The 21,711-nt window shown below is 28.3% G+C and overlaps 1 protein-coding gene across 1 annotated transcript in view; it reads left to right on the plus strand.

Annotated features, from left to right (window-relative positions):
• Positions 1-21,711, plus strand: part of LOC111624881 (sodium-driven chloride bicarbonate exchanger-like) — an 84,517-nt gene that overhangs the window by 16,053 nt on the left and 46,753 nt on the right. The window contains exons 7-8 of the mRNA XM_023367855.1: positions 19,568-19,722; positions 19,852-20,097. Coding sequence (XP_023223623.1) covers positions 19,568-19,722; positions 19,852-20,097 — 401 coding nt within the window. The remainder of the gene's footprint in view (positions 1-19,567; positions 19,723-19,851; positions 20,098-21,711) is intronic.

Raw genomic sequence — 21,711 nt, forward strand, 5'->3', positions numbered from 1 at the left:
AAATGCATTTTTTCCATTTAAATAATTTTCTAGAGAACAAGAGAAAAATTGGAAGGTGCAAGATCTGGTAAATATGGCAGGTGTATGACAATACCTCATCCAAGCTCCAATAATTTTCTTCAAGTCTAAAGATACATGTGGTCTTGCTTTGTCATGATGAAAAACAAGTTTTCTTCTATTGAATAATTTTGGCTTCTTTTCTTGAATCATCACATATATATTGATAGATTGAGTTGCAAACAGTACTTATATGAATTAATTGTCTAATTATTGGCTGTAAATGTATAGTACACACCATCTTTTCAATTCCACTAAATGCTGAACATTATCTTCTTTGGGTGAAGATTGGTTTTGCCAACAGTGTTTGCTGGTTCAATCTGCATTACCCAGTTATTTTTTGTGCATTGTTGTCATAAATCATTGTCTGTGATCATGTCCTTTAAACATGGAAGTTTGTTATTTTACTTGAGCAAAGAATCACATGTTAAAAATCTACCAAGTAAATTTTTTTCACTTAAAATATATGGGCCTCAAATTTCATATTTATTGACCATTCTAGTTTTATGCAGATAAATGGATTCAACACTTATAGTGAAAATATGTAGATTATTGATCTCTATAGTAATTATTCTGGGATTATTCTGCAGTTCCGACAGAATTAAACTTGTGTCAACAGTGGATGGTCTTCCAGAATATTCAGCATTATTCATGTCAAAATTTCCTGCATTAAACTTTGACAATCACTCCTTGTACTGTGTGAGCATTTACAACATGTTCTTTGTATAAAGTATAAATTTTTTTTTGTAACTGTTGCATTTTTACCTTTGAAAAAGTAAAATAGCATTAAATGTTGATAATGGATCATATTTTCACTCATATTTGAAGTTATGTAACTTTTGACAAAATGAAACTGTTAACAGAAATTTTAACAAGTTCATTAAGCTATTTTCACATTTTAAATGATATTTTTAATGAAATTACATTAAGAAATAATTTTTTATTAAATTGGGTTTTGACAGTCAATTTGTCATTTACATATTTTTATTTTAATAAAAGAATAAAAAGCAATGGAGGAGCACTCTTACAGTTTTTTCCTCAAACATAAAAGTAGCTACTTATGATTGATATAAGACACTTTTTGTAAGCGATAACTTTTTATCATCATTTTACTTTATGTAAAGACACGACCATAAAGCACCTAAGTTTTCATTATCTATAAATTAAAGGCAAGATTTTAATTAGTAGAGCAAACAGACAATTAAAATATTTTTAATTATATTTTATGTAGTTATGTAATTATATTGTATGTAGTTTTTCAGTATAGTTTCACTTGTAATATTTGCTACAGCACATGTAGGATTGCCAGATGTTTTAGTTTTTTTAGGATTGTCCTGGATTGTTTTTGATTGCTATCTAGTGACAGAAGAACTTTATCGTAGGAACAGTTTTTTGAATAAAATATCTTTCTTTTTCCATATTTCAAATGTATATTTTTACTGTCAAAGAAATACATCTATACAATGGAATTGAAGCATTCCATTAGCTTTCAGGAAGAACTCATTTTATCTGAAAGTATCTGGCAATTCTAAGTATGTGATAAGTTTGTCCACATTATATGTTCCCATTGTATCATTCATGTTATAACAGCATGTTTGACATCTTTATTGGTGATAAAATGATGATATGACAAGTACTGTACTCTTTCAAAGAAGGAAACAGATGAAAATTTATAATTAGATTATATTTTTAATGGACTTTTTTGATACTTAGTATTTATAACAGCATTCAAATGAGCTAAAGTGCTGGAAAGTTTGCTTTAACAGTATTCAGGAGTATGCATTTTAGAACTTAACAAAAATCTATATATTTCAAAATATCAAATTCAAATGAAGGGTTTAGTTTGAAGTTTGAAAGCACTTAGAATTTTTTAGTATTTAAAAAAAAAAAGAAACTCCAACTAGAAATATAAATTAAGTTACTTATTTTTATTTCAAACACAACTATTGGTATATTATTTTATATGAAATGAAAATCACTAAATGTCAAATCTGAATAATATATAGAATGTCCAATGTCTTCGAAAAGAACTTGCAACAAATTCTGAATCTACCATGGCATAGAATCATGCATTGTAGCAGAGATAAATCACATACTGCAAAGATAAATTTACTTTCTCCTGATAGCCTTTTAGAGAACCTTTTTAGTTTGATGTAGTATATGTGACATTAATTGTGTATCCATGTTTCAGCAATTACATAAATGAGATAACTGAAAGTTTTAGATGCTAACCAGAACTTTACTACTGGATAATGCTTCATTTCTTCATCTATGATAAAGAAGCTTAATATTTTATTATTTGGTTGATTGATGATATATATCTCATTAGTGAGAAAGTGACATAAAAAGTTGCTTTTCCCTATTTGACAATATTATAGAAAACTGAGACATTATTCTTATTGCTTTGTTGCTGTCTATTAATATGAAAAACACATGTGGCACAGATTTTAAGATGTTATAATGTACTGTGGACTAATACTTTAATGTGTGAATTTATTTAAAAAAAATTGATACTAATAATAGATGGGGGAAAAATATAATTGAAGCATAGCAAACTTCTACAACAAATTCTCAACAAGTATATCCATTTGTTTTTATGGTTAATCCTTTACGATTATTGAATGACAGTTTATTAACATGATCTATAGTGCTTATCCTGATCCAATAAAAATAAAACTTTATAATTTTTTTTCCTTCCTTAAAGATAGAATTGTAGTCTAACAGAATGAATGAGATTGGTAGGCCACTTTTATCTGATTTCAGTTTTCCATTAGTTTTCAACAGATGTCTACTTTGTTGCATGCCATTGTATGGGCAACAAAAATGTCTTCTGTTGGATGTTTGTTTTTGTATATGGAAGTTCATCAAAGATCAAATACAAAGCAAAAAAAAGGGTGGCACCATTTTGTTTTTTCCTCTCTACTCAAAGCAAAAAAATATCCACTCTGTTCCTCTCTATCAATTCTCTTTTTCTATTTATAAAACAAAAAAAAAAAAGCTCGATGACTAAAGGTTGTGACACACACTCGCCAAGAGGAATAACTTGTATGGCCTGTCCTCTNATGATACAGGTGGATTCATATTGGGCTACAATCAACTAATTAATAAGATATATTAAGCAATTTAGACTAGAAGTAGGTGGATAACCTGCTATCTTGTGTTAAATGTAAATAATTAGTAATACATAAAGTTAATTTAGAATATACTAGAAGAAAAATTAGTTTTCTAGTCCATATTACTTAATACTGTACTATATTAATTATTGTCTTATTGTAGTCCAATATGAATCTGGATGTATTGTTTGATCAGTTATTGTTCTTTATTACGTCTGAGTTGAATATTTTAAAACTATAAATATGGTTATAATTTTTACTAAGCTTTATACATCGATTAGTGGAAGTTAGTAACATTAAGTTCCATCATAAACGTATTTATATTATATGTCTATCAGAAGCTTAGTATATTTCTTTATACAGTAAAACTTATAAAAGCCAGAATTGCATGGGACTTTGTCTTAGGCAAGTCAGAAAAAGAAAATGATCATTTCTTCAAAATGTAAACACATTTTTTGCAAGTTTCAATCTATATACAGTATTTGCAATATTTAGATTTGAACTAATAGGAATTTATGGCAAAGAATTATAACAAAGATATAACATGGCTATAACATGTCTCACAGGTTCTATCTTAGACAGCATATTTTATGGGAGAAAATTAGACAGAATGACGAAATAACTAGTTTTTTAGTTAGAACCTTCCTAAGACAATTCTTTGCACGTTTCACTGCAATTTAAATATTCATAGTAATTAATGAAATAAATTAATGCAAGATTCATGCTGTATAAAATTATAAACAAGTTACTATTACATTGTATTAATTCCAAACAACTACTTCTTACATTATTACTGTTAGTTAATTTATAAGTTTGTGCTAATAAAAAACATTTACAAGTAAAATCTATTTATGATTTTAAAAACTCGTGTAGTTTAAATTTAACATTTTAACAAAATTGTAATGATGAAAAACAAATTTCTTGTTTTTAATTTTGTAATAATGATTCTGATTTTGCATTGTTTTTTCCTAAGATGTTTTAATGTAGTACACAAATAACATTACATTAATCATTTTACAATGCAATTTAAAAAAAAAAATTTTATTGTCCATTTTATGTATGTATATAATTATCCTCTAAATGTGGATAGTTTTTATTTTGGTCTGAAAACTCAGATAAAATATTTGTAGAAACTTTATTTTAATTTGTTTTTTATGGCACATAATTTCAAACATGCAGAAATTTAATACATAATTAAATCTAAAACATTAAGAAATTTAATTTAAACATATAGAAATGCATTTAGAATATTTATTATAATATACTTAAATTATAATTATTAAAAAAGTAATACACTAAAAGAAAGAACAACAAGAATGGTATATGTACACAAAATATAGTATTAAATACATGAAGAATATCTAAAATCGAACTTATGTTTAGAAGTTTGAGTAATTATAAGAACAGTAAACAAAAGTTATTAAAATTTCAGTAGTTAAACAAAAAAAATGCAAATCTAATGATAATTTTAAAAGTTCAGGTGTTATGTCTTTGATAAAATTAATGATTTCAGTAGTAACCAAAATGCAAACCTTTAATTTTAATAAGTATGAATTAACATGAAATAACAAAGATAAATTTTCACTTGTATTAGAACCTCTCTCTAGAAATACAGTATATTCTTGCATAAAATTTATATTTGTTCATCATAATCTATGAGGAATAACTGTTGTCATTTATTTAAATAATTCTTATTCAAAATTTTATAAGTATTATTAAATACTATATGAAAAATATCTTTCCTTTTTTATTATAATTTAATCTTTAAATAATGCTTTTTGGGTGTATTCTGTTTAGCAATTCAAGTGTGAAGTGAATCAGTATGCTACACTGTGTATGTTCTGAGCAAGTGTTGTGCCATTTGGCCAACTGCCAGAAGATGTTTTCTGTAAGTGGAGACATTTAGATGCAACTTGAACATGTGTATTTCTGTTCAGCAGCATGCCATTTTTACAAGTCAATGTTCTAGGAATGCAAACAATAGTTTCTTCACTCCTCTTAAATTGCATTGTTGTCCATTATGTCATATTTCTAATTACCACAAAGTGTTATAATTTTTCTCTCACATATTTAAAATAATGACACTTACTTTCCTAGCTGTTATGTATACATAACAAGGGAAAGTATTAGAATTGTGCCAAACTTGACCCATTTTGAGATCCCCTGAATACAAAATAGTCAAAAAACAAATTTTCATGCATGTGTCTATTTTGTTTAATATCTGAGGATGGGTAAATGAGGGATGCTGTTATATTTTAATGGTTAAAAGTTGAGGGGTGAAGAGATACAGAGGAGTCATGTGTCATATCTTGAGAGGGATCAGACTTAATGAAGATGTTATTTGTTATTAGCATTTACAGTTTTTTTTAAATAAAACTTGTCACTACCCTCAAAATTAAACTTTTTGCCATTTTATAATAATTAATAATATAAAAAGTTTTTATAATAAAATTTCATAACAGCTGGTGACACACAATTTTATNATACTGTACTTTAATGTTTTCATGATAACTCACAACCATATTCTTCAGGTAAAACAGAAAAAAGAATAAAGGAAAGGAATATTTAGTGTATGCCCCTAAGTTTTCATTATCTATAAATTAAAGGCAAGATTTTAATTAGTAGAGCAAACAGACAATTAAAATATTTTTAATTATATTTTATGTAGTTATGTAATTATATTGTATGTAGTTTTTCAGTATAGTTTCACTTGTAATATTTGCTACAGCACATGTAGGATTGCCAGATGTTTTAGTTTTTTTAGGATTGTCCTGGATTGTTTTTGATTGCTATCTAGTGACAGAAGAACTTTATCGTAGGAACAGTTTTTTGAATAAAATATCTTTCTTTTTCCATATTTCAAATGTATATTTTTACTGTCAAAGAAATACATCTATACAATGGAATTGAAGCATTCCATTAGCTTTCAGGAAGAACTCATTTTATCTGAAAGTATCTGGCAATTCTAAGTATGTGATAAGTTTGTCCACATTATATGTTCCCATTGTATCATTCATGTTATAACAGCATGTTTGACATCTTTATTGGTGATAAAATGATGATATGACAAGTACTGTACTCTTTCAAAGAAGGAAACAGATGAAAATTTATAATTAGATTATATTTTTAATGGACTTTTTTGATACTTAGTATTTATAACAGCATTCAAATGAGCTAAAGTGCTGGAAAGTTTGCTTTAACAGTATTCAGGAGTATGCATTTTAGAACTTAACAAAAATCTATATATTTCAAAATATCAAATTCAAATGAAGGGTTTAGTTTGAAGTTTGAAAGCACTTAGAATTTTTTAGTATTTAAAAAAAAAAAGAAACTCCAACTAGAAATATAAATTAAGTTACTTATTTTTATTTCAAACACAACTATTGGTATATTATTTTATATGAAATGAAAATCACTAAATGTCAAATCTGAATAATATATAGAATGTCCAATGTCTTCGAAAAGAACTTGCAACAAATTCTGAATCTACCATGGCATAGAATCATGCATTGTAGCAGAGATAAATCACATACTGCAAAGATAAATTTACTTTCTCCTGATAGCCTTTTAGAGAACCTTTTTAGTTTGATGTAGTATATGTGACATTAATTGTGTATCCATGTTTCAGCAATTACATAAATGAGATAACTGAAAGTTTTAGATGCTAACCAGAACTTTACTACTGGATAATGCTTCATTTCTTCATCTATGATAAAGAAGCTTAATATTTTATTATTTGGTTGATTGATGATATATATCTCATTAGTGAGAAAGTGACATAAAAAGTTGCTTTTCCCTATTTGACAATATTATAGAAAACTGAGACATTATTCTTATTGCTTTGTTGCTGTCTATTAATATGAAAAACACATGTGGCACAGATTTTAAGATGTTATAATGTACTGTGGACTAATACTTTAATGTGTGAATTTATTTAAAAAAAATTGATACTAATAATAGATGGGGGAAAAATATAATTGAAGCATAGCAAACTTCTACAACAAATTCTCAACAAGTATATCCATTTGTTTTTATGGTTAATCCTTTACGATTATTGAATGACAGTTTATTAACATGATCTATAGTGCTTATCCTGATCCAATAAAAATAAAACTTTATAATTTTTTTTCCTTCCTTAAAGATAGAATTGTAGTCTAACAGAATGAATGAGATTGGTAGGCCACTTTTATCTGATTTCAGTTTTCCATTACTTTTCAACAGATGTCTACTTTGTTGCATGCCATTGTATGGGCAACAAAAATGTCTTCTGTTGGATGTTTGTTTTTGTATATGGAAGTTCATCAAAGATCAAATACAAAGCAAAAAAAAGGGTGGCACCATTTTGTTTTTTCCTCTCTACTCAAAGCAAAAAAATATCCACTCTGTTCCTCTCTATCAATTCTCTTTTTCTATTTATAAAACAAAAAAAAAAACTCGATGACTAAAGGTTGTGACACACACTCGCCAAGAGGAATAACTTGTATGGCCTGTCCTCTCAGTGGAGCAAGAAAACCCTTCTGCAGTAGACTATGTATCACCTCTTCTCATTTTTTTCACATTATTTCAATTAAAATGTATCAAACTCCACTGATCTTGTTGCTCCTTTCTGTCATAGATAGTTGGACATATAATCCATGACCAATCAATTTAGCACTCAACCTTATGACAAAGCAAAGGCAAAATAAAAATAAATAAAAGACAGGCAGGTAGAGGGGAAAAACAGCAAAATGGCATATGGCAAAATGTCTTTTTGGTGTTGAGAGATTAAATAAAGACAATATTAAATTTAAAATCAATTATAAATACTGTACTTTAATGTTTTCATGATAACTCACAACCATATTCTTCAGGTAAAACAGAAAAAAGAATAAAGGAAAGGAATATTTAGTGTATGCCTTAGTTTATTGCATTTTATAATATACTGCACAATTCTACAGAACAAATCAAGGCTAGAAGTCTAATGTTTGAAAATACACATCTGAATTATACATCCATTGGAATAACTTCTTCAATAAATGTATTGATTTTGTTATTGAAGAGTTGGACTATGTATGAGTACTTCAATCTCCTCCATTACGAAGTTTCTATCAGATGTAAATGTTAGCATTATTTAGTATCTTATCTGTGTGTCACATCCATAAATCATTTATGAATATTAGCTGTTAATACTGTGTATCCTTAACCTTTTAAGCTTGTGTGTGAAACCAGTTTTTCAAATGAGTTATTTTGTTGAATTACTACAGCTATGATCTTTTATGTTAACATTTTCATTCAATTATCATTATTGTAAATTGTGTTAAAATATGTTTTTAAGGAAACATTAAATTTGCATCTTATTAATTCTCTTTGTTTTTTACTTACAATAATGATAATTATAAATAATCATAATAATGATTACCAAGAGAAGTTATTAATTAATTTTGTGTAATTCATTAAGCAGTTAAGAGAAATATCTGATAATAAAATTCTTACTATCTGGAAAAGTTTTAAAAAATTACAATTTTTTTATATATAAGTTTTCAAAAATATTTCTAGATTGCTACTACTGTATTTAAGATTAATTTTGATACTTTTTTAAGTATAATTTTATATAATTTAAAAAATATACAATATAATGTGTATTATTATTATTATTTTACTATACACTTAAATGATAATCTTTTACATTGTATTATTTATATCAGTGTTAGTCAATTTAACTATAATATTGATAAATTTCAGTGTCTGATTTTTCCTTAGTTATAGATAGTGTTGTTAGTATTAGTTGAATATAAGAATTTATATTCTGAAAATATATTGATTACTTTTCAATAAATTGTATGCTTATTTTTGTTTTTGTTCTCATTTAAATTATCAATATTGCATTATAAATATATTTTCAATTAAGAAAAAAAATATTTATTATGAAGCTTGTTTTCAAAATGATTCAGATTTTAAAATTTACGTTTCATCGAGATTTGGGTAATTTTTTTGATCTGATATTCCGCCACTGATTTTATATATATAAAAATTTTCAATTTGCATGATGGTGATAAATGTTTTTTTCATTTTAAAAAATTCATTTCTCAGAGAATTTTAAATTAATATAGGTGTTTGAAAATAATTTAACTTACATTATTTATATATTATATATACTGTATATGTGTGTATTCTTTAAAGATTTATTCCTCATAAATTAGTTAAAATTAAAAGAAAAAGTACTTTTATGTATTTATATATAAATAAAATGTGTGATTTATTATTTATTTATATAAAAATCAAAATTATATTTTCCCTGTATTATCAATTATTGTTTAAATATACAATCAATCTGATAAATTCTACTAATCAAATGATACAGGTGGATTCATATTGGGCTACAATCAACTAATTAATAAGATATATTAAGCAATTTAGACTAGAAGTAGGTGGATAACCTGCTATCTTGTGTTAAATGTAAATAATTAGTAATACATAAAGTTAATTTAGAATATACTAGAAGAAAAATTAGTTTTCTAGTCCATATTACTTAATACTGTACTATATTAATTATTGTCTTATTGTAGTCCAATATGAATCTGGATGTATTGTTTGATCAGTTATTGTTCTTTATTACGTCTGAGTTGAATATTTTAAAACTATAAATATGGTTATAATTTTTACTAAGCTTTATACATCGATTAGTGGAAGTTAGTAACATTAAGTTCCATCATAAACGTATTTATATTATATGTCTATCAGAAGCTTAGTATATTTCTTTATACAGTAAAACTTATAAAAGCCAGAATTGCATGGGACTTTGTCTTAGGCAAGTCAGAAAAAGAAAATGATCATTTCTTCAAAATGTAAACACATTTTTTGCAAGTTTCAATCTATATACAGTATTTGCAATATTTAGATTTGAACTAATAGGAATTTATGGCAAAGAATTATAACAAAGATATAACATGGCTATAACATGTCTCACAGGTTCTATCTTAGACAGCATATTTTATGGGAGAAAATTAGACAGAATGACGAAATAACTAGTTTTTTAGTTAGAACCTTCCTAAGACAATTCTTTGCACGTTTCACTGCAATTTAAATATTCATAGTAATTAATGAAATAAATTAATGCAAGATTCATGCTGTATAAAATTATAAACAAGTTACTATTACATTGTATTAATTCCAAACAACTACTTCTTACATTATTACTGTTAGTTAATTTATAAGTTTGTGCTAATAAAAAACATTTACAAGTAAAATCTATTTATGATTTTAAAAACTCGTGTAGTTTAAATTTAACATTTTAACAAAATTGTAATGATGAAAAACAAATTTCTTGTTTTTAATTTTGTAATAATGATTCTGATTTTGCATTGTTTTTTCCTAAGATGTTTTAATGTAGTACACAAATAACATTACATTAATCATTTTACAATGCAATTTAAAAAAAAAAATTTTATTGTCCATTTTATGTATGTATATAATTATCCTCTAAATGTGGATAGTTTTTATTTTGGTCTGAAAACTCAGATAAAATATTTGTAGAAACTTTATTTTAATTTGTTTTTTATGGCACATAATTTCAAACATGCAGAAATTTAATACATAATTAAATCTAAAACATTAAGAAATTTAATTTAAACATATAGAAATGCATTTAGAATATTTATTATAATATACTTAAATTATAATTATTAAAAAAGTAATACACTAAAAGAAAGAACAACAAGAATGGTATATGTACACAAAATATAGTATTAAATACATGAAGAATATCTAAAATCGAACTTATGTTTAGAAGTTTGAGTAATTATAAGAACAGTAAACAAAAGTTATTAAAATTTCAGTAGTTAAACAAAAAAAATGCAAATCTAATGATAATTTTAAAAGTTCAGGTGTTATGTCTTTGATAAAATTAATGATTTCAGTAGTAACCAAAATGCAAACCTTTAATTTTAATAAGTATGAATTAACATGAAATAACAAAGATAAATTTTCACTTGTATTAGAACCTCTCTCTAGAAATACAGTATATTCTTGCATAAAATTTATATTTGTTCATCATAATCTATGAGGAATAACTGTTGTCATTTATTTAAATAATTCTTATTCAAAATTTTATAAGTATTATTAAATACTATATGAAAAATATCTTTCCTTTTTTATTATAATTTAATCTTTAAATAATGCTTTTTGGGTGTATTCTGTTTAGCAATTCAAGTGTGAAGTGAATCAGTATGCTACACTGTGTATGTTCTGAGCAAGTGTTGTGCCATTTGGCCAACTGCCAGAAGATGTTTTCTGTAAGTGGAGACATTTAGATGCAACTTGAACATGTGTATTTCTGTTCAGCAGCATGCCATTTTTACAAGTCAATGTTCTAGGAATGCAAACAATAGTTTCTTCACTCCTCTTAAATTGCATTGTTGTCCATTATGTCATATTTCTAATTACCACAAAGTGTTATAATTTTTCTCTCACATATTTAAAATAATGACACTTACTTTCCTAGCTGTTATGTATACATAACAAGGGAAAGTATTAGAATTGTGCCAAACTTGACCCATTTTGAGATCCCCTGAATACAAAATAGTCAAAAAACAAATTTTCATGCATGTGTCTATTTTGTTTAATATCTGAGGATGGGTAAATGAGGGATGCTGTTATATTTTAATGGTTAAAAGTTGAGGGGTGAAGAGATACAGAGGAGTCATGTGTCATATCTTGAGAGGGATCAGACTTAATGAAGATGTTATTTGTTATTAGCATTTACAGTTTTTTTTAAATAAAACTTGTCACTACCCTCAAAATTAAACTTTTTGCCATTTTATAATAATTAATAATATAAAAAGTTTTTATAATAAAATTTCATAACAGCTGGTGACACACAATTTTATTTATTATGATTAATTAATAATATAAAAGTTATTTTTTAAAATAAAATCTCATAACAGCTGGGTAAGTTACACAACTTGTTCTGGATTTTTTTTTTAATTTAAAAATGCCCATTCCACTTTCATGTGCCAGCAGCATATCAGAAAATCACATCTTGTATCATAATTATACTTAATTTTTCAGTACTGTAATAAGATTTAGTAACAGCATTGCAATGCATTACAAACAGAAAAAAGAAAACACTAAATGGCTTAAAGCCTCTTCTATATGCAGAGACATTTGAACAAGCCAGCAGTCATCATATTCTGACAGAAACACAGATTCCATTGTCCCTCTGGAAAATAAAAAAATTACATTCATAAAACAGCATGAATCACCACCATTATGCTCTGGGAAAGATCTAAGCCAGGGGAAGGTACTCTATAAGTAAACAAAGGAAAAATATAGCAATTACCAAACATAACTGCATCAAGAAGAATATGCTATACAACTAGCAAATTTGCATAGTGTAGTGAAAAAATAGAATTAAAATAGAATTATTATCAAACAGTCATATAGTAAATCTATCATCCAATTTGTTTTGATAATTTTGAGGGTATTCAGTACAGATAACAGACAGGGATCTCCAAACAGTTTCTATTACATGATCCAAATCATAAAGTTTGTGGATTCCAAAATGACATGGCATAATGATTGGTTAATTTAAAACAATAAAACTTTTCTTTTTTATCCTTTTTTTTCCCTTTAAACAACCAGGCCTTGTTTCTATATAAAAATTCCCTTAAAGATTTATTCACTCTTCCAATTAGTGCCTATTTACAGCTCTCACAAGATTCATTAATATAACATTTCACTTGTTTCCCTCCCAATTTAAAAAGAATTAGTAGAACATTTTCAAATTTTTTCAATTCACCATGAATTTCCAAACTTACATATGATACAAGTTAAGTAATGCAGAAGTGAATAACTGCAATCAGCTGTGTGATGATGTACTGCACATGGATCGGTGAACAGAATACACCCTACTTTTTAGTTAAAATGTTGGAATATTTGAAGTTGTTAATCTTGAGTAATAAAAATCAGCTAAGATAAAATTTTGAATTTTATTTGCAAAGACTTGAATCTTTGGATTCAAATTTCTAGAAATGGAATTAAAAATTTGAAATCTACTGTTGATTTCAAATAATAATTTTTTTTTTTGTTTCTCTAGTTTTTACTATCAGATAAACTTTCCATGACAATGCATAAATGATATGATTAATCACACAAGTAACAGTAAATTAATGAACTTGTACCGATAATAAAAATTTCATTATGCAAAACTTCTAAAATTTAAATAGAATCCAGCAGGAAAAATCCAAACTCTGATTATTTTTATTTTCAAGTAAAAGATTAAAAATAAAAGTAATATAAAATCTGTAGAAGGCATGTCGTCACATGAGCTAACATTCTAATTTAGAACTAGGAAATTTCCTAGTTCTAAATTAGAACTAGGAAACTACCTGACAGACCTGAGATGGGACAAGGAAGACAAAAATGAAAAACATTGGTGAAAAGAGCTCAAAGGTGTTTATGCTATTTAATCAGAATTATGAAATCAAACTTAATGAACGATAATTATAAAATAATATTAGTTTGGAATATGAAATTTAACTTGAATTTATAATTTAAATTTTAAAATGTTTTGATTTTTTACAAAAAGGACTTTAAATTTAAAATTTATATTCAATGTAATTTTTAATTAAGTAAAGTTGTTTCTCATAATAAGAGGGTCATTCCAGAAGTACCTGACATGATGTATAGATGGCGGTAGTTGTTTGAAAAAATTACTGTGGTCGAAAGTTTGAAGATGCTAGGTTGTTTAGTATTTGTTTAACAGCCATCAATAGTAAACAATTTCAGTGAATTTATAAACACAGAAAAAATCGGTCATCGTTATTTGATACGATACTTTCATTTGAAAGGTCTCAGTCTAACCAATATCAAAGCTGAGCTAGATTCAACTCTGGGGGAGTCTGCTCCCTCATTTACAACAATAAAATATTGGTTGGCAGAGTTTAAATGAGGCTGTACAAGCTGCCAAAACAAACATCACAGTGATCGACCAAATGAGGTGACCATGCCAGAAATGGTGAAAGAAAATCCACAAGATAGTATTGGATGACCGTCAACTCAAAGTGTGAGAGCTAGCAGATATGGTAGGTATTTCAAAAAGTGCTGTACATTGCATTTTGACTGAAAATTTGGACATGAGAAAGCTGTGTTCAAGATGGGTGCCGCATTTGCTCACAATGGAACAAAAGCAGTGTTGTGAGGATGTTTCAATTGAGTGTTTGGTGATGTTTTGCAGCAATAAAGCCGAGTTTTTGCGTTGATTCATAACCATGGATGAAACATGGGTCCGTCACTTTACACCTGAGACGAAAGAACAGTCAAAACAATGGACTGAAAGGGGAGAATTGATTCTGAAGAAGGCAAAGACAGTTCCATCTGCTGGCAAAGTCAAGGCATCAGTTTTTTTTGGGATACACGTGGGATAATTTTCATTATTTTCAAAAAGGAAAAACAATCAACGGCAAGTATTGTGTGAACTTATTGCAGCGCTTGAGTGATGAAATCAAGAAAAAATGGCCACATTTGGCGAAAAGGAAATTGTGTTTCATCAAGAGAATGCACCAGTTCACACATCTGTTATCATGGTAGCCAAAATCAATGAGTTAAGGTTCAAATTACTTCTTCGTGCACCCTGTTCACTATTTTCTCTTTCCAAACTTGAAAGTCGGGTATTTCTGGAACTACTCCCATAGTGAGAATTATATATACATGTTAAATTTGCTGTATCAGAGTCAAGATGTCAAAAAAATCAGTAGAAAGAGAAAATGCATATTATTAATAAGTGAACATTTTCAATTTTTTAATAGTGTATTATTTAAATACCATAGTTTTATGGCTATAACTCATGGTATATGGCCTGTTAACCTACAGAAAATAGATAGAACAAAAATAAAACCTTTCACATAATCCATCTGATTGTATTATTCTATATGTATATTGGAATAATAACTACTGTAAAAATAAATTTGTTGAGAATAAAATTAAACTTTATACAAAAATGATGTATTTTTGGCATTAAGCAATCAAAGGTTTTATTTTATGCCTATTTTACACTAGTATAGATTTGTTGACAAAAAAGTTATGCACCAAGAAGCAGGTGTTGGAATCAAGTGAAACTATTAATTTAATCTGAATGTAATGATGATAAGTGATTACAATATCATAGCAAAAAAACTATTTCCTGTGGAACACTAGTACAATTTAAAGGAACTTTTAATACCTTATAGGACCACCTCTTGCCTGACACTTGTAGCAATATGTTGGGAATGGAGGCATACACTACTGTATTCTATCCTGTTTCAAATTTTCCCAGATGTAATGGCTGCTCCAGATCCTCACACTAAAAGTGGCTGAAACAAATGTCCCATCTGGTCCCACAAATGCTCAATGTGCAACAAATCTAGAGATCAGGCATGTCAGTGAAGTATGGCGATATGGAGATATTCCTAAAAAACCTAGTTGTATGTTACATGATGGAACAGTAAAGTGGGATCGAAGCACTCCCCAGTAGTCCTCCACACTCTGACATAGTGGTTGTCCATTTCCAAACAGAACCAGAATTCATTGCTAAAGACAGATGTGCTGTTAGTTTGTAGCAGTTTATGCTTCTGTGTTACTGTAAATGAAGCTGACAATGTTGGAGTACTAATGGCATAGGGTACGTTCGTTAAGTCGAACGAGTTAAACGCGTTAGTAACGAATCGTTCGAAAAGTAGTAGTCTCGCTCAGTGCGCATGCTCTGCGGTGATGACGTTTCGAACGAAACTCTAACGAAGTTCACGAAGGAAAGAGTTGGTTTACTTCGTTAAGAAAATGGCGCCCGACGATATCGATGTTTCTAAATCTACTCGAGTGTTTAAATTGTGAATTAAAAGATGAAATGATTGGAGTAACTGTCCACCCGAAGCAATCTAAGAAAAATATTTCGGATAAGGCTGTATTAGCAACATTTGTATCTTCGATTTTAGAAACAGCCATTTAGTTCTAAACGAATCGTTCGAAAAGTCTAACGAAATAAGAATAACGATGACGTCATTCTCGTTTAACTCGTTCGACTTTACGAATGTACCCATAATGTATTGCAGTTGCAATGCATTCAAATTTGCCTCTGCTAATTGTTTGGCAATGATATCAGAAGAGACAGTTTTATAGTGATACTTTCACTTATTTTTGGATAATGGATGAAGATGCTGTTACAGTTGTTCATGCTTATCTCACAAGCAAATGATTAACTCTGCTAGTGGTCTATCTGGAGTGTCTAGAACCATCTAGCCACATATGTGTGTCTTGACATATTCAATGTTTCAACATCTTAGTCAGGTTAAAACAGTCTAGATGGTGGCCAATTCAGAAAAACAGCCATTCTGCTCTCCTCTGCTTGATGATACAACTTTTCTTAAACTCTATCGGCTGCACATAATGTTTTCACTGCATCTTACTGGCAATGTCTGGCATTTGAAGGCACATAACACATAGACTGAAATTTCTGAACATAGTGAATCTGTATGCCTTTTTAAAGGATACTGAGATAGCCTTTTAAGGCACTCTTGTCCAATTGCACACCAGGTAATGCCAACTGTAATCCTGTATATATCTGTCTGAGACATAACTGTATTCAGTTTTGCAATAATTGAACAGTTCTCTGTAGATGCATAACTTTTTAAGCAATGTTGGAATTATAATCATACAATATTTAGTATTTTTTCAATTCTATACAACATAAAGCACAGAGCATCTATCTATTTTAAAATGGCCTTGACTGAGATGAACCATTAGTAATGTAAATTTTATAGAGGATACTTAAAAGGAAAAGTATATTAGATTATTCCTAGAACTACATGCAAATTGAAGGAAAGCATATGCAGAAGCTCTAATTAAAGTTATTTGCATCAGTATTTTACATAAGATCAGTCCAAACATGATTGTAAGCACACAAAGGTGCATAAATGCACAAGGACACCATTTTCAATATCTTCTGATATTTCTGTACATTTAATTGATGTTAAAATAAAGTTTCTAATGAGTATACTCTGCCTAAATTTGTTTGTATCATTTGTATTGAGTTGGGCCAATTTTACCCAGGACCTTTATTTATCAATTCATCAACAGGAGAGTGATTATAATTAAGTATCTCTATTCAAAGTTACCCACAGAGATATCTGGTGGCTGACTTTCTTAAAGCAGTGGCTAACTAATGGACCAAACTTAATAGGGATAAAGTTCAGACCTTGGAACAATTTCTATGGAGTAATAGTTTCAAAAATCATTACCAGATGGTTTAACATTACAAATGAAGAGAAAATGTAAGACTTACATATGATACAAATATTAATGTGCCACTGATGACTATAAAGAAAGATATAAAATTTTACATATTTGCAGATAGTGAAAATACAGTAGTTCTTTGTCTGAACATGATTTTCTTGTCAAAAATTTTGTGTGAATTTGTTGTATTTTTATCTTTACAACATGGACTTTATCCAAGTTGTGATGAAAAGTTTTGACATTTTCTCCCCCTCGAATGGAAGTGAATGATAGAAAGATAAGACTTGTTTTCACTTGAACAGAACTGTAAATACACATAATTTCCATAATTAATATAAGTAAAATCTCTGTGATCAACCAATTTCTTTGTGCTTGGCAAAAATCTGTTCTGTTTCAAAGAAAATTGCCAAAATCTGTTGTTGCTTAGAGATATTGAGAGCTTCTGAACTGATTTATTGTCCTGTTATTGCACAGTGAAGATATATTGATTTGATCATTTTTTATGCAAGAAGGAGAACCTTTTCATATTGAATGTCCTATACAACAAAAACTGCAGCAATATTTTATTAAAGATAGTGATTAGTTGCTCTTTTCTAACTTAAAGATTACTTATTTGATAATCCTGTGACTTTTGATTATGGGAACATCTCTAAAGTGTGATTTTCAGGAATATGTTTCTTAGTAGTAGCCTTGAAAGTTAAAATAATACTGATTGTGCAAAAAATCATTAGATAAATTGCATTTTACTGTAGAATGTGTGGTTTTTATTAGATGTAGAATTATCTAGAAATATCAGAATAGACAAAGCTGATGCAATTTCTATTCTAACCTCTATTAATTTTGGCACTTTGGTGTAATAATTCTTTTACATCAATGGTAAGCAATCTTTAAGGGTTCTGCAAAGAAACTGTAAAGACAGAATACCTTAAAAACCTTATAAGAAATTTTTATTTGCATTATTTACACTAAAAATATTAAAAATAAAACTTTCTAAACTGTACCTTATCTAACTGAAGAAGCTTTATTACATAGAAGATAAAAAAAACACCATTAATTTTTTACATGTTTTTTATTTCCTTAAAGTTTATTGCTTAGAATTCTGCAAAAATAATACTTGGACATGAGAGTATTATAAATGTTAAGTTTGAAAACCATATAAATCAACAACAAAATAAAATTTATTGATCACACTCTGCATTTAGGTTTCTGGTTCATTTGTTTTACAATTGAACCAGATATTGTAAAGATCATATAATATGATTGACACTTTCTTTCTGCTCGAAAGCAATTCCTTTGGGGATAATTTTTAGAATTATTTTCCCCATAGAAGTTGATTCCACATGTTCTGAAGAGTATTCCCATTAATTTGATTAAGTTTTCACTTTTTAAATCGCTCTGCTTAGGACTTTGAATAGTTGATGATTATATTGTATTTCAAATTAAGAAATGTTACTTCTCTAAATCAATTTTTAAAAAATAACTTTACACTTTCTTTGTTGCGAGTAAAATATGATTTTTATTTTTTAAATCATTTTATCTTCGCAGTAGAACACCATTCAATTTAGCTTTAGTAAATATTAAAGTTTTAAAAGGACCAAAATTATTGAGTACAAAAATAAATAAATCTTTATCACTATATAAAAATGCAAGTAAGCTGCTAATTAAAGCAATGGAATGGAAAAGTTTATTGAAAAAAGAATTTTGTTCTTTATTTGAATCAAAGCTGAAGATGGCTAAATATATGCCAAAAACATTTCTTTTTCAAGAAATTTATTCAATTCACTTGCTTTCATTAGCAGTTTATTTTCATTTTTATCATAGACGAACAAAGCTGAAACTATGAATACCATAAAAAATTTCAACACCATCCGTGGAATTCCAGCAACCTAATTTATATGTAAACCTGATTCAGGCTTACAAAATAGGCTGAAAACGTTTGTGTTCTTAATAAATTTGGTTGATGGAATTGCTTGGATGGTGTTGAGATTTTTCATGTTATGCATTTTTATTGTATTATTCTTGAAAGTACATCAATAAATTGTTTTCCTTTCTTATTCCGAAATTCCTAATTGAATGTATTAAATTTATGTCAGAATTTGTAATATATACAAATTTCTATATATGGCTTTTATATTTATAAAAAAAATCTATACTAGGTTCACCTGCTAATAACAACCATGATGTAATACCAAAAAGTCCAAGTTCTAATTCTCTTCAGATGCACGTTCCACATCCCCAATTAGCACAAGCAGGTTCAACTCTTGCAGATTCTTCTGCTGGTAATACAAGTTCTGCAGATCTACAACACAGGGTATGAATATATTTAAATAGTAATATAAATAATTGTTTAAATAAACAATTATTTGTTGGTATACTATAATTTTTGATAGAATTGGTAGAATTTTATAATTTTCTGATTTTATTTCAATCATCTTTATAGCTAAATCAAGGTTTTATGAGGAAAATTCCACCCGGTTCAGAGGCTTCTAATATATTAGTTGGGGAAGTAAATTTTTTAGATCGTGCAATAATAGCCTTTGTACGTCTCAGTCAGGCTTGTCACCTTGGAGATTTAACAGAAGTTCCAGTTCCTACACGTTTCTTATTCATGTTATTAGGACCTCAGGGGAATCTTACACGTTATCATGAAATAGGAAGGGCAATAGCAACATTAATGTCTGATGAAGTAAGTCATATACATATACATTAATATTTATTTAAAACATATATATTATTTTGAGTTAAAAATAAACTTTAAACTTTTAACTTGAACAAAATGATTTATAGAAATTACTATTACTTATATATTTTAATGTAATTGTAATGTAATTAACATTATTTATATGAAAGTGATGAATAAAGTTGGAACTATGATTAACCTGATAATTTGAACATCATCCTTGCAATTTCAGCAAGAACATTTATTAAGAATGCAAACATTTTTGGCAAATGCTGAAAACATACACATATATAAAATTATTCATATGATTTATTTGTTAATTAATGGACTAAAGTGTCATTGTAGTTTATACAATCACATATCCATTAAAAAATCACCATCAATTATCAAAGTTATTTTCACTTCTGGCTAACATTGTATTGTTTGAGACTTTTTTTCATTCTCTGGGCAAAACAAGATTTTTTCACTCATCTGAAAAATGAACCTTGTAGAATAAAACTATTGGTTGCAACCTTTTCAGCAATAGCTGGATCAGGATCATTAAGACAATCCAGGGAACAGCAGGCAGATCACCTTGCCACCTTGCCCTCACTGCTGCCGACTGCCATATGCGGGAGTGACAAAGGCACATTCTTCTTGCCTCAAGGCTCAAGCATTTTCTATGGTGGGATGTCCTTGCTGCCTGGCAACAGGATTGGGACCAGGCTCCAATGGGACATATTACAAGGTGTTTTTTCCAGGATGTGAGCCATCACATTTGCTGTTAGTGGATCTGCCCTCTTTCAGTTCCTGTCCAGGCATGGTCCTTCCAACATCTACTTACAAAGGTTCCATGGGTACAGCAGCAGCGACTGTCCAATTTGAAATATATAGGATGGGGTGCTCCACTATGTGTACAGCTGCCCCATGCTTGAAGACATTTGACACCAAATGCACAATATCCTGCTGCAGTGAATACTGTTCGGCCATGTGAGCCAAGCTTTTTTTATGGAAGACCATTGTAAATACAAGCACCTCATCAAATCCGTTCAACTTTACTTTAGGTGCACAAAGACACACTGAAGTCACAACCAATATGGACTTTTGTAGCTTTGTTCCATCCTTTTGGGCTTGTCTCAGTTTTCCACCATCCACTCCAGTCTCTCCATGCAATTAATTTTGTATTCATAATAAACAACTTTCTCTTGTTAATTGCTGTTATGTTATTTCTTTTCCATTTGTTATCTCATGTGATTAATTTTGTTCTCCTAATAAGCCACTCTATTAGTCTCCCGTGATGTTTGTGTTACAATAGTTCTACAATGTCATATTATGTGATATAGTTTATTGTTCATGATATAAACTGTAATTTCTTATTATTTTTTATTTTAGTATTATTTATTTTTACGTATTTTGTATCAGTAGTTTTGTATTTTATTTTTATTTTTCAATTATTTTTCTTTTATTTTATTTTATTATTTTTCATTATTTTATTATTGTATTATTTTAAATTCACTTTATGCACCTGATCATTGTAAAGCTTATGCAAATTAGTGTTTAAATTATACATATAATATATAATCTGATTTTGCTAGGCATAATTGGGCCTAGCAAAATCATGAATAATGGAATGGGAAATGG

Source organism: Centruroides sculpturatus, unplaced genomic scaffold (genome assembly GCF_000671375.1).
Source record: "Centruroides sculpturatus isolate CEXI.00-Female unplaced genomic scaffold, Cexi_2.0 scaffold476, whole genome shotgun sequence".
Taxonomy (NCBI): Eukaryota; Metazoa; Arthropoda; class Arachnida; order Scorpiones; family Buthidae; genus Centruroides; species Centruroides sculpturatus.